Source organism: Physeter macrocephalus, chromosome 9 (assembly GCF_002837175.3).
Source record: "Physeter macrocephalus isolate SW-GA chromosome 9, ASM283717v5, whole genome shotgun sequence".
Taxonomy (NCBI): Eukaryota; Metazoa; Chordata; class Mammalia; order Artiodactyla; family Physeteridae; genus Physeter; species Physeter macrocephalus.
In genome coordinates, this window is record NC_041222.1 from 35,735,590 (window position 1) to 35,754,809 (window position 19,220).

The following is a 19,220-nucleotide window of genomic DNA, read 5'->3' on the forward strand; positions in this document are numbered from 1 at the left end:
TCATATTTTTACATATATGGTGGAGAAAAAACAAAACCTCAAAGCTGCCAATTTAAATGTCAATCAGATTCAGTCACACTACAGTAAGAGCACTGCGATGATGATATTTGTAAATTTTTTTTTAACTTTCAATTTTGCTAAATTCAAAAATCCATAAAACTGAGCAAATGAGCATGATGCTAACAACCAGTGACTCCAGGTGAAAGTTCTATAATGTTTACTGTACTATTACTTTTAACTTTCCCGTAAATTTGCAAATATTCAAAATTTAAAAATGACAAATGTCTATAGTATTCAAGATACAATGAATGAAGTTAAAGAAACACAAGACATAGACGCAAAGTATGTCACTGGAAATCACTGGTTTTAGAGTAAAAAAAAAAAAAAAAAAAAAAACGGCCCAACTTACAGGTAAAATCTTTCTTATAAAAGAGAGCATGGGAGAGACATGCGACGTGCATTCAAAGAACAAATTGGTTTAGAAGCCAATAGAGACAGAACACCTTGCATATAATGTCCTCACGGACATCACCTCTTGAATTTTCAAAGTGGGTATGTTTTTCTTGGTCCAACATTGGCTGTCCTGTTAAATCATGCAAACCATAGCAATCCACTGACTTGCACATTTACAAATGATTTAAGTTTCCAAAAGTGTGAAACTTTCATTCAGGAGGGTCAGTATAACAAACCTCTCCATAAAATAAAAATGTTTCCTAACTCTGAGGAATAAAATGTTTTATCAGTTGAATGCCTGAAAACTGTCTGATATTATGTATTTCCCATATACTATTTAAGTTGTCTAAGTTTTAAAAATAAAGTACACGGATTTGATTCTTGTTTGAAGTCTCAGCTAAATGATAAAGCTTCTCATTTCCTATTAGATCGATGGCTGAATGGTATCAGCTTAGCAAAAGAGCAAGTTGTTTTTTTTTTTAAATCTTCATTTACTTTGAGATTTGAGACAGCACAATAGCAACTGCAAATCTTTTAGTGAAAAATAGAGAAAAAACCATAAGCTGAGAATAATATCAATACTGAGACAATCCGCCCCAAACCTAATGTTCCCTTTAGGATACCCAGGCCTTCAAGCATGCCAGGTGGTACAACAGCACACCTTTCCCCTCCTCATAGGTTCCGAGAGAAAAGGGAACTTAAAATGCAAGAGCTAACAAATAGCCAACGGGCAGGTAACATGAAGAAGCAAGAAGACGGGAAGCCAGTTCCTTTCAAAAGGCGACAGAGGTGACAGTCGGATGCAAGAGGCTGGAAGATGGACACAAGCAGACCCAAAGAGCGACAGGCTTAATTTCTGGGGATAGTACCAATTGTTGCATCATAGGCCTCAGAGGTTGTCTACATATGACTCCTCCTCCCCTCTGCCATACTTACACTTCACCCTTTCTGTCTTAGTTCTCCACACCAATTACTGCCAATCGGATCACAAAGGAGAACTGAGGCTGTAATATGGAACACTAGGAATATGGGGCACCATGAAAACAAGTTTATATACAGCTTGATAGCAGGGTCGAGGGAGACTGGAGGAGGAGAAGCGAGACATATTTGAAAAAAACTGAGTATTACTCTGTAGACACTATAATAATCAAAGATACCTTAACTTTGTAAATAACCTAAGATGATTCACAGAATCAACTAAACTATAAAGTCTTTTTTTTGGCGGGGGGGAGGGGGGCTTTTATAAACATATATACATTGTTAAAAGTGTAACTAGGAAATATTCACATTCAGTCAAGCCCGTTTTTGCAAGTTCCCTGAGATGGCATATAGAGATACACAACACAATGCAATGTTACAGCAGAAAGTCAATCATTTACAAAGATCATTTAGAATAAAGTCAAATTTCTCTTTCAACAAACGTGGTCTACAAGATAAATTACATCCTGACTGTTGGCTGTTGCTATAAATCTATTCAAATCAGGAAAAACTATAGTATTTAAAGCTCTCCAAGTAATTTTGGCACAGGTCAAACCTTCGGGTTTTGTTCAGTCCCTGAGCTCTTTAAACAGGATAACTTGCGTTCAACCTCTTCCCCAGCCGCCCGGAACAACGCCCTGCAACCCGCCCTACCCTCTCACTAACTCTAAGTCAAGCCTGAAGGCTACAACCTTTCTAACCGACCTGCTCTGCAGAAACCATAGAGCTTCTCTGGCTTGAAGAGTTAGATTCTGTAGGCGGGAGAATCAAATGGGGGTACATCTCATGCCTCCTAATTATTTCTAAAACTGCCTCCAAGGGTCAGTGTTTTAATGTCTCCAGGGCCTTATGCCTCAGATGCTCATCCAAACACTGGATGGCAAAGAGGTCGATGTCCGTGTCGAACTTGTTGGCGAACAAGTGGTGCACGTGCAACATCCAGTTCAAGTCACCGGCTCCGAAAACGCACACGGAGCGCACGTGGACGCCGCTGCACGGCGGGTAGGGGGCGCCCTTGGAAATGTCACCTTCAAAGTACTGCCACTTGACAAACCTGGCAATCGCGTGCATGTCGGACATGTCGTACTTATGGCTTAAGGACAGTGACCCTGGGACTTCGGGGATCCTCTGAATAGTGGCCCAGAGATACTCGTCCGGGCTGTATGTGTCTTTTGCCCACTCCATAAACTTTTGTATTTTTTCATTCTCGAGCACATACTCCACATACCTCCTACTGACCACAAAATAGGCACTGCCTGAAAACAGAGGTGTTTCAAGAGGAGGATGTATTTTGTCGGTCCCCATGTTTGTCAGCTTTCCATTCACGACTGCATAATGCTTTTTCCACCTTTCTTTTTTATTGGATGGCATTCTCTCCGTTTCTAGGTTGTTCTCGCCCATTAACAACTTGAGCTTCCTGACAATTTCCAGGTTGGTTTTAATAGGAAAATCCATACCGCAGAGATTTATCAAGTACTTCCAGTCTGCATTCATTCGGTAGAGGTCCTGCATGCAGTTGAGGTCAGCCTGAACCCGGCTCCAAGATGCATACACAACACTCTCCAGCTGACTGGCCACAAAGACATTACTGAAACAGGACGCAATGCCAATCACTGCGGCCAAAAAGGATTCCTCTGATTTTGTATCCACGTGAATGCAATAGAAATTCTGAGGCATATAAATGGCCCTCAGGAGCCTGTCAAGCATTTCAATTTTGTGATGAACCACTACAGAATATGCTATTGGAAACTCTGCCTCTTCTTTACTAAGGGGTTCTACAATATATTTGCGCTTCTTGATGAAAGAAGCACAATCACTGGTCATGTTAATGTAGTCATAGTTTGTCCATCGAGGGCGCTTTCTAAATTTCACTGTTAGAATCTCAAGCTTTACCTTTTGGATTTCATCTACATCACCCTGTAGAACTTTGGTACAATTAATATTACTACTAGGATTCTCTTCAAGCAGCTCCAAAGGTCCAACATTTACAAATTCAGGCTTTTGATGAATTCTTAAAACAGAGAAGGTGACCAGGGAAAACACAAGAAGCAAGAAGTAGTATTTAGTGGGATAAGAAAAAAGTTTCCTCCTCCGCAACTTCCTCAGCATTTCAACAACAATTGGGGACTTGGCTTTATTAAGGGCAGTCTTCCAGGCTTCAAGCAGTAATGATTTCCCCTCTGTCGTGGCCTGGAGATTTGTCAGTTTGCATTTATCAGAAGTGCAAAGGCATCTTGAAATGGAGGGCAGCACTAAAAGAAAAATAGAAAGGATACATACATATATATATATATATATATATATAAATACAGTGTTTCATGACATCTTCTCAGGTTCAAAAACTGTCCTCTTTGCTATGAGATCAGATGTTTAAGACAAAAACAAAGTGGGTCAATTAGAGGAAAGGAAGTAGTGTTATAGGATACCCATCATCTCTGGTATCAATGCCAGATTGTCTTTTTAAAAAAGCTGAGTACAAGAATATGCTAGATTATCCTACAATCAACATTTTACCTCTCGGGTATATTGAGGTGCAAAACACAGTTGAAGACCAAGGCTATAGTTATTGAATTCTCCATAGTTGGTGAGTTTTTGATCCTGTGCCAGTGCTAATTAGCACCCCTTGCCCTGAAATCATTACTAATCTGGGTTCCTCCTGACACATCCATTAATGTCCATCAGTTGGTGTCAGCAGCCCCAAGTATTTGAAGAGATCAGATCCACTCTGCTCTTTACCAACTTAGGAGTGGGAGTACGCTTAAGGAGACATTCAGAACTGGCTGTGGCTTCTAAGAATCTTTGAAGGAAAAGCAGGTCAACTGGATTTTCAAACTGGAACAGAAAGGCTCAGGTGAAACCAGGTCAGATTTGGAACTGTTTTGGGTTGACCTCACTTTGTTCAGTTCCATACCAGGCACCACAGGAAGAGAAGACATACATAATCCAAAATAGAGAAATAGCCTAGCTGAAAAACAACTTGTATGCAAATTGTAACTTATGAAAGACCCTTTGTCTATATTCAAATTCCAGGAACCTAACCCACTTTTACTATGTAAAATGTTTACAAATATACAGATATTGTTTTGTTTTCAAAAGTCAATTTTATTACTCGGCAATTGGTTCTAACAAAGAAAGTCAAATACTATCAATTGTCTCCAAACCAGATTTATAGAGATTTGAAGTTTTTAACACTGGAATTAGCACTAGAACTTTTTAATATTTAATTAGGAAACAAATTGTGAATATTAATAATACAAATAAAAATAAATAACTGACCATCATTTGTACAGAGTAGTGTTACAAAAAGTAGTTAGACTTTTTACCATTCAAATCAAGAAAAGTCAGGATCATTTAGTGCTCTGATTCCAGGTAACATCCTCTGCCCATGTAGAGTGCTTCTTATGCAGTCAGGTTTCTTAAATGTACCAGGCATCCAGCAATGCTGTTATGTCCCATGAGTCTTTTTTAAAAAAAACACGTGAAACAAAAAGAAAAATTTGTGAAGGGATATATATGCCCACGTAAGTATACACACACACTCAGAAAGCATACTGGTAAATTAATTCGACATATTCACTTTTTTCTTCAAAATGATGGCTGGTCATATCCATTTTTTTCTTCAAAATGATGGCTCGTTGATTTCTCTTTTAAAACCTTCTCTCCAGACTTTTTTTTTTTTAGTCTATGTTTGTGGACTGCTAGAGGTTTGAAGACATCCTACAATTTAGGTTGAACTTTTTCAGAGAAAACTCTAGGAGCATTTGCCAAAATGTGTGCCAAGGAACAGTTTGATGGTCCTATATGATTGGAAAATCCAACATATCCTATGCGGCTGTGAGGATTCCCAATGCTCACTGGCCCATTAAAGACAATTCTGCAGTTGAATTAGCTGCTTATCTCATCTTCCTCCAACTATGTTGTCTACCACTCCATTCCAAACCTCTACTGGAAAGCAAACATTGGAAGATTCTGCTAAAATACTTAAGCATCTGAACTATTAACACATCAGATCCCTAAACAAAGTTATACCCTTAAGCAATTTCTGCTTAAGGCATTTAAGAAAATCTCTGACTAATCATTAGTCAGCTTCTAAGCTAACTGAACAGAGACTTAAGTTGCCTCACGCAATAAAGAACACAGATTTACAAAATTAACCCAAGAAGGTCCATAACAACAATAAACCCTGGGCTGGGCAGGGGCAGAGGTCTGATTTCTCAAGTTGATGCATTATAAAATGTCCACTTTCAACAACAACAAAAAATTACAGGGCACGTAGAGAAACACAAGTCTGGCCCATACACAGAAAAAGGGGCTTCAATAAAAACTGTCCCGGAGGAAGCCCAAGCACTGGACTTAAATACACAAAGACTTTCAGTCAATTATTATAAGTATGTTCAAAGAACTAAAGAACTAAATCAAACCATGAGAAAGATAGTTAACCAAATTGAGAATTTCAATAAAGAAATAGAAATTATAAAAAAGAACCGGGCTTCCCTGGTGGCGCAGTGGTTGAGAGTCTGCCTGCCGATGCAGGGGACACGGGTTCATGCCCAGGTCCGGGAAGATCCCACATGCCGCAGAGCGGCTAGGCCCGTGACCCATGGCCACTGAGCCTGCGCGTCCGGAACCTGCGCTCCGCAACGAGAGAGGCCACAACGGTGAAAGGCCCGTGTACCACAAAAAAAAAAAAAAAAAAAAAGAACTAATAGAATTGACTGTATTGAAAGTACAATAACTGAATTGAAAAACTGACTAGAGGAGCTCAACAGCAGGTATGCACTGACAGTAGAAGGAATCAATGGAACTGAGGAAAGGTCAAGTGAGAGTATCCAGTGTGAGGTACAAAAGGAAAAAAGAATTAAGAAAGATGACAGAGGCTCAGAGACCTGTGAGAAACCATTAAGCACATCAACAAATGCATAACAGGAGTGTCAAAAAGAAAGTGGAGGAAAGGGTGGGAGAGTAGGGTGACAGAGGGGGCTGCAGTCATGAGCATGGGGGCGGGGTGAAGAAAAAAATTGAATAATGGCTGAAAACTTCCCAAATTTGACTTTATTTTGTTTACTGAAGTACAGTTGACTTACAATATTAGTTTCAGGTGTACAACATAGTGATTCAATACTTTATATATTATACTCCATTTAAAATAATTGCCAAATAATGGCTTTATTTCCCTGTGCTGTACAACAATTCTTTGTTGCTTATTTTATATATAATAGTTTGTGTCTCTTAATCCCATACACCTATCTTGCTACTCCTCCCCTGCCCTCTCCCAACTAGTAATCACTAGTTTGTTCTCTGTATCTGTGAGGCTTGTTATATATATTCATTTATTTTTTAGATTCCACATATAACTAATAACAGTATTGTCTTTCTCTGTATGACTTATTTCATTAAGCATAATACTCTCTAGGTCCATCCACCCTGTTGCAAATGGCAGAATTTCATTTTTTACGGCTGAGTAATATTCCAGTGACGGGCAATTTAGTTTGTGTCCATATCTTGGCTATTGTAAATAACATTACTATGAACACTGGGGTACATGTATCTTTTAAAATTAGTGTTTTCATTTTCTTCTGATATATATCCAGCAGTAGAACTGCTGAATCATATGATAGTTCTATTTTTAGTTTTTTGAGGAACCTCCATACTGTTTTCCATAGTGGCTGCACCAATTTACATTCCCACCAATAGTGTACTAGGGTTCCCTCTTCTCTACATCCTCATCAACATTTGTTATTTGTAGACTTTTGATGACAGCCATTCTGACAGGTATGAGATGATATCTCATTGTGGTTTTGATTTGCATTTCCCTGATGATTAGAGACGAGCATTTTTTCATATGGCTGTTGGCCATCTGTATATCTACTTTGGAAAAATGTCTAATCATGTCTTGTGCCCATTTTTTGATTGGGTTGTTTGTTTTTATATTGAGTTGTATGAGCTGTTTACATATTTTAGAAAATAACCCTTTATCGGTCATATCATTTGCAAATAGTTTCTTCCATTCAGTAGGTTGTCTTTTTGTCTTGTCCAGTGGTTTCCTTTGCTGTTCAAAGAGCTTTTAAGTTTAAAATTAGGCCCCATTGTTTAATTTTGCTTTTATTTCTTTTGCCTTAGGAGACAGTTCCCAAAAAATGTTGCTATAATTTATGTCAAAGAGCATTCTGCCCATGTTCTCTTCTAGGAGTTTTATGGTTTCAGGTCTTATATTTAGGTCTTCAATCTATTTTGAGTTTGTTTTTGTATATGGTGTGAAGAAATGTTCTTCTAATCTTGTTCTTCTACATATAGCTATCCAGTTTTCCCACAACACTTATTGAAGAGACTGTCTTTTCTCCACTGTAAATTCTTGCCTCCTTTATCACAGACTAATTAACCATAAGTATGTAGGTTTATTTCCAGGCTCTCTATTCTGTTCCATTGATCTATGTGTCTGTTTTTGTCCCTGTACCACACTGTTTTGATTGCTGTAGCTTTATAGTATGTTCTGAAGTCAGGGAGTGTGATATCTCCAGAAAAAATTTGAATAATGGCTGAAACTTCCCAAATTTGACTTTAAAAAATTAATCTGAATATCCAAGAGACTCAATGAGCTCCAAGTATGCAAAATGGGACAATCACTTTGGCAGACACTTTGGCCGTTTCTTACAAAGCTAAATATAGGCTAATCATTCAACCCAGCAATCACACTCTTAGCTATTTACCCAAACTGAACATGTATGTACACACAAAAACAGGCATATGAATGTTTATAGCAGCTTTATTCATAATTGCCAAAAACTGGAAGCAATCAAGATGTCCTTCAATAGGTGAATGAATAATTTGTGGTACATCTATAAAATGGAATATTATTCAGTGATTTTTCAAAAAATCAGCTACCAAGCTATTAAATGACATGGAGGAAGCTTAAACGCATACTGCAAAGTGACAGAAGCCTATGTGAAAAGGCTACACACTGTATGAGTCCAAAGATATGATAGTCTGGAAAAGGCAAAACTATAAGGACAATAAAAGTTCAGCATTTACTAGGGATTTGAAGGAAAGAAGGAACAGATGAATAGGTACAGAACAGGGCATTTTTAGGGTGATGAAACTATTCTATAGGATACTGTTACAGTGGCTAAAGGATACTATGCATTTGTCCAAACCCAAAGAATTGTACAACATAAAGACTGATCCCTCTTAATTATAATTAATAATGTAAATCAATATTGTTTCATCACTTGTAACAAATGTACCACACTTGTGCAAGACACTAATAATAGGGAAAACAATGTGAGCAGATTTATGAAAACTCTGTACTCTCTGTGTAATTTTTCTGTAAACTTAAAACTGCTCTAAAAAATAATCTATTAAAATTGGAAAAAAAATTAATCTGTACATTCAAGAAGCTCAGTGACTTCCAAGGATGATAAACTCAAATTCACATCTAGATACTTCTTAAACTGTTGAAAGACAACTTGAAAATAACAAGAGAAAAGTGATTATACAAGGGGTCCTCAAAATTAACAGCTTCAAATCAGAAACAATGGAGACCAGAAGGTAATGAATAACATATTCAATGGACAGAAATAAAAAAGATTCAACCAAGAATTCTATAATCAGCAAAAGAGTAGTTCAAAAACAATGAGAAATTAAGACATTTCTGGATAAATGAAAACTAAGAGAATTCATCACTAGCAGACATGCCCAAAAGAAATACTAAATGGAGTCCTTCAGGATGAAAAGAAAGGATACTAGACAGTAACTCAAATCCACATGAAGAAATAAAAAGCATCTATAAAAGTATATACACAGGAAATGTAATTTTCTATGAACAGTTTTCCCATCTGATTTAAAAGATAACTACATAAAGTAGTAATTATAACACTGTATTGACAGGATTATAATGTATAAAGATGTGATTTATATAGTAATAGTAGTATAAAGGAGAGAAGGGGAACAGAGCTATATCAGAGCAAAGTTTTTGAATACTATTGAAATTAAGTTGGTATTAATCTAAAGTAGAATATTTTAAGTTAAGAAGGTTCTCTTTTTTGTAATTCCAAGGGCAATCACTTTAAAAAGCTCAAAAACATACAGTAAAGGAAACATCAAGGGAATTAAAATAGTACACTGGAAAATATCTAACACATAAGAATACAGCAACTGAGGAGAGAGGAACAAAAAAGACATAAGACACACAAAAAACAAATAACAAAATAGCAAATGTAAATCCTACCTTATCTGTAATTATAATAAATATAAATGGACTAAGACCTCCAATCAAAAGGCAGAGATTGGCAAAATAGATTTTTTTTTAATGATCCAACTATATGATGTCTATAAGAAACATGGTTTAGATTGAAAGACACAACTAGGTTTAACTAAAAGAATGTAAACAGATATACTACACAAATAAATACAAAAAAAAAGAGCTAGAGTAATCATACTAATCTGATGAACTAGACTTAAAGACAAAAATTATTAGACAAAGAAGCACACTTTATAATTATAAAACGAATAAACAGGAGAAGATCAACAAGGAAACAGAAGACTTGACCAACACTATAGACCAACTGACCTAACAGACGTCTATAGAACACCTTCACCAAACAGCAAAACACACATCCTCCTCAAGGACACACGGAACATTCTCCAAGATGGGCCATATGCTAGACTATCAAACAAACCTTATTAAATTTTAAAAAACTGAAATGATGGAACATATGTCCTTCACTACAAAAGAATGAAATTAGAAGTCAATAACAGAAAAAAATTTTAGAAATTCACAAATACGTGAAAATTAAACTATACACTCCTAAATAACCAATGGGTCAAAGAAGAAATCACTAGGCAAATCAGAAACTACTCTGATACAAATGACATGAAAACAAAAACAAAAAAACTTACAGGATGCAGCAAAAGCAGTGTTCAAGAGGAATGTATATCTATAAACACCTATTTTTTTTATTTTTATTTTTTTATAAATGTACTTATTTATTTTTGGCTGTGTTGGGTCTACGTTTCTGTGCATGGGCTTTCTTCAGTTGCGAAGAGCAGGGGCCACTCTTCATCGCGGTGCGCGGGCCTGTCACAGGCTCCAGACGCGCAGGCTCAGTAGTTGTAACACACGGGCCCAGCCACTCCGTGGCATGTGGGATCTTCCAAGACCAGGGCTCGAACCCGTGTCCCCTGCATTGGCAGGCAGATTCCCAACCACTGCGCCACCAGGGAAGCCCAAACACCTATATTTTTAAAATATCAACCTTACATACCAACCTTACATAAATAGAAAGGATTGTAAGGGAATACTATGAAAAGTCATCATCCAATAAAATTAGATAATCTGGATAAATGGACAAATTCTTAGAGAAACACAAACTACAGAAAGTGATTCCAGAGGAAATAGAAAATCTGAACAGAGCTGTAATGACAATTACCAAAAACCCTCCCACAAAAAAAAAGCCCAGGCCCAGATGACTTCACTGGTGAATTTTACAACGTTTAAAGAAGAATTAAACAAAAATCCTTCCAAAACTTTTATTAAAAAAATGGAATAGGAGTGAACATTTCCCAACTCACTCTATGACGCCAGTAATCGATTACCCTGATAACAAAAGCAGACAATGACATCACAAGAAAACTATAGATCAATATCACTTATAGACACAAAAATTCTCAACACAATACCAGCAAACCAAATCCAGCAACATACAAAGGATTATATGCCAGGACCACATGGGTTTTAATCCAGGAATGTAAAATTGGTTTAACATGCAAAAGTCAATGTAACACACCCTATTAATAGAATAAATGACAATTACTCCATAATCAGAATAGACACAGAAAAAAGCATTTGACAGAATCAACACCATTTCATGACAGAAACAGTAAAATAAACTAGGAATAAAAAGGAATTTCCTCAACCTGATAAGCCATCTATGAAAAATGCACAGCTAACAGCACATCTTAATGGTAAAAGACTAGATTCTCCCCACCTAAGATCAGGAACAAGAAAAGCATGTCCACTCTTGTTACTTTTATTACATTTTACTGGAGGATCTAGGAAAAGCAATTAGGGAAGAAAAAGAAATAAAAGCCATCAAGTTTAAAATGAAAGAAGTAACACTATCTCTACTTGTAGGTGACATAATCTTGTTTATAGAAAACCCTAAGAAAAACACACACACAAAAATTAGAATGAATTTAACAAGTTTGCAAGATTCAAGATCATTATACAAAAATGCAATTGTATTTCCATATATTAACAATAAACAATCCAAAAATAAAATGAAGAAAGTAATTCAAATTATAATAGCATCCAAAAGAATAAAATAGCTGAAAGAAACAATTCAACAGAAGAAGTATAAGACTTGACTGTTGAAAACATTTTGTTGAAAAAATTTAAGACAATAAATGGAAAGACATTCTACGTTCATAACTTAAGACTCAATATTGTAAAGATGGCAATACACCCAATAATTAACCAATAATTTTCCTATCAAATTTCAGTTGCCTTTTTTAGCAAAAATTGACAAGCTGATCCTAAAATTCATGTGGAAATTCAGGGGACCCAGGATAGACAAAACAGTCTTGAAAAAGACCACAGTTGGAAGACTCACATTTCCCAATTCCAAAATTTACTATAAATGCTATGGTAAGAGAAATGGTATGGTACTGGTACAAGAAGACATACAGAACAATGGAATAGAATCCAAGAAATAAACTCTTACATTCACAGTCAACTGATTTTTGATATGGGTACCAAGAAAATTCAATGAGGAAAGAACAGTGTTTCAAGTAAATGGTGTTTGTACAACTGGATATCCATATCCAAAAGAATGAGGTTGTGTCCCTATCTCACAGCATATACAAAATAGCATATGCCCAAAAAATGGATAAAATATCTAAATACAAGAGCTAAAACTATAAAACTAAAAAGGAAACAGGGGTAAATCTGCATGACCTGGAATTTGGCAATGGATTCTTATATATGACACCAAAAGCCCAAGCAATAAAAGAAAAAAAAAATTAACTAAACCATCAAAATTTAAAACTTTTGTGGTTCAAAGAACACCATCAAAAAAGTGAAAACACAACCCACATGATAAAAGAAAATGTTTTCAAATCATTTATTTGATAAATATCCAGAATATATAAAGAACTCTTACAACTCAACCAAAAAACAAAAGACTAGCACCAGTGGAGGTTTTTTTTGTTTAATTTATTTAATTTATTTTTATTTTTGGCCACGTTGGGTCTTTATTGCTGCACATGGGCTTTCCTCTAGTTGCGGCGAGTGGGGGCTATTCTTCGTTGTGGTTCATCGGCTTCTCACTGCAGTGGCTTCTCTTGTTGCAGAGCATGGGCTCTAGACACGTGGGCTTCAGTAGTTGTGGCCTGCTGGCTCAGTAGTTGTGGAGCACAGGCTTAGTTGCTCCGCAGCATATGGGATCTTCCCGAACCAGGGCTCGAGCCCGTGTGCCCTGCTTTGGCAGGAAGATTCTTAACCACTGCACCACCAGGGAAGCCCATGTGGAGTTTTTTAAACAAGAAGTAGAAGAACTATCCTAAACAGATTTTTTTTAAAGAATGTGAGTTCACAGTCACCCCAAAATTCATACAGATAATACAAGTTCCTGACCAAAAACTTGGATCTCACCTCAAGAAACTGACCAGAAACTTAGATCTCACCTCAAAAAAGGCTTGTCTTTACCATTCTCATCCACATCCTAAACATCCATCATGCTTTGAAAAATGCTTTTTAAAATGTAAAATCACTAGTCTCAGGTTTTAACACGATGGATAAGTGTCTGTAAAGTAGGTAAGCGTGTGAGAAAACAAGTCTATTTTATTAAAAATGCTTTTGTTTTTGTGTATTTATCACCATGGAGAATAGAGAAGATACAGTTCTTCCAATGATGTATCATTCAAAGTATTTAACTAGCCTAACTTCAAGATACAGAACATTCCCTTAAACAAAACTTGGCTAAGAGTTAGGAGAAGGTGAAGGGAAAATAAGATTTCATTAAGAAAGGGATTTCTATGTGGAAAAGTTTAAAGGGAGGCATAAATGTCCACATACTATATTATTTCAATGGAACTTTAGTCATCAAACATTACTTAGTTTAAGCACACACAAAGAATATTGAAAATATTAAAAAACAAATAACAGGGGACTTCCCTGGTGGCGCAGTGGTTAAAAATCCTCCTGCCAATTCAGGGGATATGGGTTCACGCCCTGGTCCAGAAAGATGCCACATACGGCAGAGCAACTAAGCCCATGCACCACAACTACTCAGCCTGTGTGCCACAATTACTGAAGTCCACGCGCCTAGAGCCTGTGCTCCGCAACAAGAGAAGCCACCACAATGAGAAGCCAGCATCCCGCAACAAAGAGTAGCCCCCGCTCGCCGCAACTAGAGAAAGCCCGTGCCCAGCAATGAAGACCCAATGCAGCCAAAAATAAATAAATAAATTTATAAAATAAAATAATAATAAATAATAAAATTTAAAAATAAAAAACAAATAACAAAAATATGGCAGAGGTTCATACTGCTGGGCCCAGTGTTCCTTCACCTTCAGATTTTACAAATCACATAGATTTCTTGAAGGATGTGGAATGGGAATAGTCAATGAGGCCAATGACTGAACAATAAGAACCACTCTAAATAACCAAAGCTCATGAATTCTGAGATAGCAAGAAAAATAAAAGTCCCAAATACATACCAAGGGTTCCTCACCCAGGACCTACTACAGGACTTGGCAATTGTCATCGTGAGTGTCCTGGAAAAGGTCCTTCACTGGAACACTGATGCCTTTCCTGAAAGAGAAGACAGTCAGACTAAGTGAACCCAAGGACAATAAATATCGAGATCTCATCTCCTTCCCTATTTCCAGCTATCAGCTCCCAGAACTTTGGCAGCCAAGCCAATGCAGGAGTTTATTGTCTAGGGAATCCAACCAGGACAAGTGAAAAAGACTTAATCATGCTGATTACATTGGGAATGCCCCCCAAATGTTCAAGGAGACAGACTATGCACAGGGAAAAGAAAACTACAAATAATATCCTCAGAGAGGTAAGAAAAAATATTGTATACAATTAATCAATATGCAAGACAGACTGTATTATCTAAAGACAGGCAAAAAAATACTACCATACCATATGCTCTTCTGAAATGTGATCTTCCCACCCTTCAATCAAGAAGTGGTCAAGGGGCTTCCCTGGTGGCGCAGTGGTTGCGCGTCCGCCTGCCGTTGCAGGGGAGCCGGGTTCGCGCCCCGGTCTGGGAGGATCCCACGTGCCGCGGAGCGGCTGGGCCCAAGAGCCATGGCCGCTGGGCCTGCGCGTCCGGAGCCTGTGCTCCGCAATGGGAGAGGCCACGGCAGAGGGAGGCCCGCATACCACAAAAAAAAAAAAAAAAAAAAAAGAAGAAGTGGTCAAAACTCCCTTCCCCTTGAATTTGGACAACCTTATGTTTACACTGACCAGTGGAGTTTGGCAGAAGTGATACTACGTGACCACCAAGATTAGGTCATATAAAACCACGTAGCTTCTATCTGGTTGTCTTGGAAAATGTGCTCTCCAGAAGCTCCCTGTCAGAGGGAAAGTTCACTTCTCATGTTGCAAGAAGCCACACAGAGAGGCCACACATTGGTACCCAAGTCAACAGTCCCAGCTGAACCCAGTCTTCAATTCATCCCAGCCCAGGTCCCAGCCATGTGAGTGAAGAAGCCACAGATGACTCCAGCCCCTAGTCACTCAAGTCTTAACTGAATTCCTGACCCACAGAATGTGTGAGCAAAAAATAAAACAGCAATGTTTTATGTTACTATGTTTGGGGTGGTTTGCCTCACAGCAATGATTAGAACAAACAAGAAACCACATAAACAGAACACCTGGCAAATAAAAAGCTCTTAAAACTTAATAACATGACAGCAAAAACTGAAAAATTCAATAGAAGCATTGGAAAATAAAGTTGAGAAAAACTCTCGGGAGGTTAAGCAAATAGGCAAACTAACTGATGGAAAATTAGAGAAAAAAATATAGTACTTTAGAGAACCAGACCAGGAGATCCACCATCCGAATTGTACCTCCAAAAAGAGAAAACAGAAAAATGGAAGTAAATAATTAAATCAATTAAATAATTCAAGACTGTATCTCAAAACAAAGGGATGGTTTCCGGATTGAAAAGTCCCTTGGAATACCAACATGATGGGTGAAAACAGACCCACACCAAGACATACGTACTAATCATGAAATGTCAGAACACTGGTAAAAAGAGTTATCATGTAGGTTTCGGGGGGGGGCGGCACGGAGGGTGTAATAATCCACGTGAAAAAGATTCAGAAGCAAAATGTCTTCATACTTCATAAAAGCCAACCAAAGAAGCCAGATTATAATGGAGCAATGCCTCCAAAGTACTAAAAGAAACTGAATGCCAGATGAGAATTCTTAGAACCAGATGAACTACTAAGTAAATTAAGGGTAAAATAAAAACATTTTACACATTAAGAAAGGCAAGGCTTCAAAATATTTACCATTATGCATCCTTTTTCAGGAAGCCACTGGAGGATGAGCTCCATCAAAACTAAAGTATAAACCAAGAAAGAGGAAAACATTAGAATCAGAAACTGTATCACAATACCAGAAGGAAGGAAAGGAAATACCAGTAGGACAGTAAAGGAACACCCTAGGCTGTGTGTGTAATAGGCCACAGACAAATACAGAAGATGCAAGTGGGTCAGAACGCCCTGGAAGAGACGTCTTCAAGAAGATGAAATGGATGGAATAACTGATGGGAATAAGCATACTGAAAGCCAATGTAAGCAACTGGCAGAGTTTGGGGTGAATCTGTAATACCTCCATTGAAGAAAAGCAAATGAAGGGGGTTGAGGAAATAATTATTATTGACTCGAAAGAAATCAGAATCATGAGATGATGACAAAATCAATCATAGTGTAATCCGTGGCTTAGCTTGGAAGAGCATCAGTATTAATAACTTAAACACTGTTTTCCACGAGATTCAATAACACTATATTAGGAGCACAGAGCAATGGGAGAGATGGATGTTGAAACACAGGGGTTGTGTACTTTGACCAGCATCACATAACTGGCCATAGGGGGTGTTTAGAATTACATTGCTGTTCCAAGCAAAAGGCCTCTTTCTCATTTTATTCTTCCACCAAGTGCTCTTCGTATTCAACAGCTCAAATGGTAAGGATCTGATCAAAAACATACAGTAGAGGAACAGAGTACAACTCATGCAGGCTTGTTTGCACAATGATAAATAGATGAGGAGATGCACGTAAGAGAAGTCCAAAAACCATTGATCATCAGATCTATACTTCAGCTTGGAGTAAGTAAGAAACATCAGAAGACCTTACAACGTAAAAAAATAAGTGCTATAGCGGCATTTCAAAATTAAAGTCTACTAGATATGATTAGCATGTGCCTCTGTATTTTATTTATTTATTTATTTTTACATCTTTATTGGAGTGTAATTGCTTTACAATGTTGTGTTACTTTCTGCTGTATAACAAAGTGAATGAGCTATATGTATACATATATTCCCATATCCCCTCCCTCTTGCGCCTCCCCTCCACCCACCCTATCCCACCCCTCTAGCTGGTCACAAAGCACGGAGCTGATCTCCCTGTGCTATGCAGCTGCTTCCCACTAGCTATCTATTTTACGTTTGGTAGTGTATATATGTCCATGCCACTCTCTCACTTTGTCCCAGCTTAGCCTTCCCCCCCGACCCCATGTCTTCAAGTCCATTCTCTACGTCTGCGTCTCTATTCCTGTCCTGCCCCTAGGTTCATCAGAACCATTTTTTTTTAGATTCCGTATATATGCATTAGCATACGGTATTTGTTTTTCTCATTCTGACTTACTTCACTCTGTATGACAGACTCTAGGTCCATCCACCTCACTACAACTAACTTGATTTCGTTTCTTTTTGCCTCTGTATTTTAAAATGAACCAATTCCAGAATGAAGATATTCATCTCAATCACACACTTACTAGTTTAATTTAGAAAACTATCACCATATAAAGAAGAAAATGAAAAAAAATGTTTAAAGAAATGAGCTACATGTGACTCAGGCTATCTTCTCCTTAATTTCTTTTTTAATAATAGAATGGCAAAACAAGAAGAGGGAGGGAGGGGGAATAATATATATTTTAGTATAAATTAATATGACATAATATTCAGAATTTGGAAGGAAAAGGATTTACCATATTTACATGACTATTCACATACACACCTCTAAGAACAATCAGGATTTCCTTGTTCAGCCTCTAATTACACCTGAGACTCCTAGACAAAGAGATAGTGTCCATCAACAGATGAATGAATGAAGATGGAGGGGGTGTACTACTCAGCCATAAAAAAGAATGAAACCCTGCCATCAGCAACAACATGGATGGACTTGGAGGGCATTATGCTAAGTGAAATAAGTCAGACAAAGAAATACAAATACTGTATGATATCACTTACATGTGGAATCTAAAAAACACAACAGGGGGTGCAAGGAATTGGGAGATTGGAATTGACATATATACACTATTGATACTATGTATAAAATATAAATAACTAATGAGAACCTACTGATTAGCACAGGGAACTCTACTCGATGCTCTATGGTAACCTAAATGGGAAGGAAATCCAAAAATGAGGGGATATATGTATACGTATAGCTGATTCACTTTGCTATACAGTAGAAACTAACACAACATTGTAAAGCAACTATACTCCAATAAAAATTAATTTAAAAAATAAATAAAAAATACAACAAACTAGTGAATGTAACAAAAAAGAAACAAACTCACAGATATAGACAACAAACTAGTGGTTACCAGTGGGGAGAGGGATTATAGGGGTAGGGATTAAGAGGTACAAACTATTACATAAAAAGTAAGCTACAAGGATACATTGTACAACACAGGGAATATAGTCAATATTTTATAATAACTATAAATGGAGCATAACCTTTAAAAATTGTGAATCACTATATTGTATACCTGTAACTTATATAATATCACACCACATCAACCATACTTTAATTAAAAATTAAATTTAAAAAAGTAAAAAACGGACTTCTCTGTTGGTGCAGTGGTTAAGAATCCGTCTGCCAATGCAAGGGACACATGTTCAATCCCTGGTCCGGGAAGATCCCACATGCCGCAGAGCAACGAAGCCCACACAGCACAACTACTGAGCCTGAGCTCTAGAGCCCGCGAGCCACAACTACTGAAGCCCCCGTGCCCAGAGCCTGTGCTTCACAACAAGAGAAGTCACTGCAATGAGAAGCCCAAGCACCGCAATGAAGAGTAGCCCCTGCTCACTGCAACTAGAGAAAGCCCACGCACAGCAATGAAAACCCAACGCAACCAAAAAAATTAATTAAAAAAAAAAAAAGAGAGAGATAGGAAGGGCTCTGCACTGGTTAGCTTTGTTAACCTCTGTTAAGGTTAAAGCTGACAGATATGACTGTCAACTATAATAAAAGAAAGGAGAAGTTAAAAAGGTAAATTCTTTTCTTCAACAATTTCCACCAAAGTTATTCTGGTTTAAGTCCAAATAAAACTACTATAGAGGGCTTCCCTGGTGGCGCAGTGGTTGCGCGTCCGCCTGCCGATGCAGGAGAACCGGGTTCCCGCCCCGGTCTGGGAGGATCCCACATGCCGCGGAGCGGCTGGGCCCATGAGCCATGGCCGCTGAGCCTGCGTGTCCGGAGCCTGTGCTCTGCAATGGGAGAGGCCACAGCAGAGGAAGGCCCGCATACCACACACACACACA

General features: G+C 37.7%; 1 protein-coding gene across 5 annotated transcripts in view; it reads right to left on the reverse strand.

The window, feature by feature from the left end:
• GCNT1 (glucosaminyl (N-acetyl) transferase 1) overlaps nucleotides 1–19,220 on the reverse strand; it is a 228,128-nt gene that overhangs the window by 162,168 nt on the left and 46,740 nt on the right. For 2 of the 5 annotated variants that reach the window (XM_007120476.3, XM_007120477.3), the window contains 3 exons: nucleotides 14,146–14,239; nucleotides 4,755–4,891; nucleotides 1,892–3,683 (listed from right to left, as the gene is read on the reverse strand). In XM_007120476.3, the coding sequence (XP_007120538.2) occupies nucleotides 2,254–3,683; nucleotides 4,755–4,782 (1,458 nt within the window). In that variant the 5' untranslated portion in view covers nucleotides 4,783–4,891; nucleotides 14,146–14,239 and the 3' untranslated portion in view covers nucleotides 1,892–2,253. Of the gene's footprint in view, nucleotides 1–1,891; nucleotides 3,684–4,754; nucleotides 4,892–14,145; nucleotides 14,240–19,220 lie in introns of those variants that run through there. The other 3 variants (XR_008618216.1, XR_002892231.2, XM_007120479.3) reach the window with 2 other exon arrangements.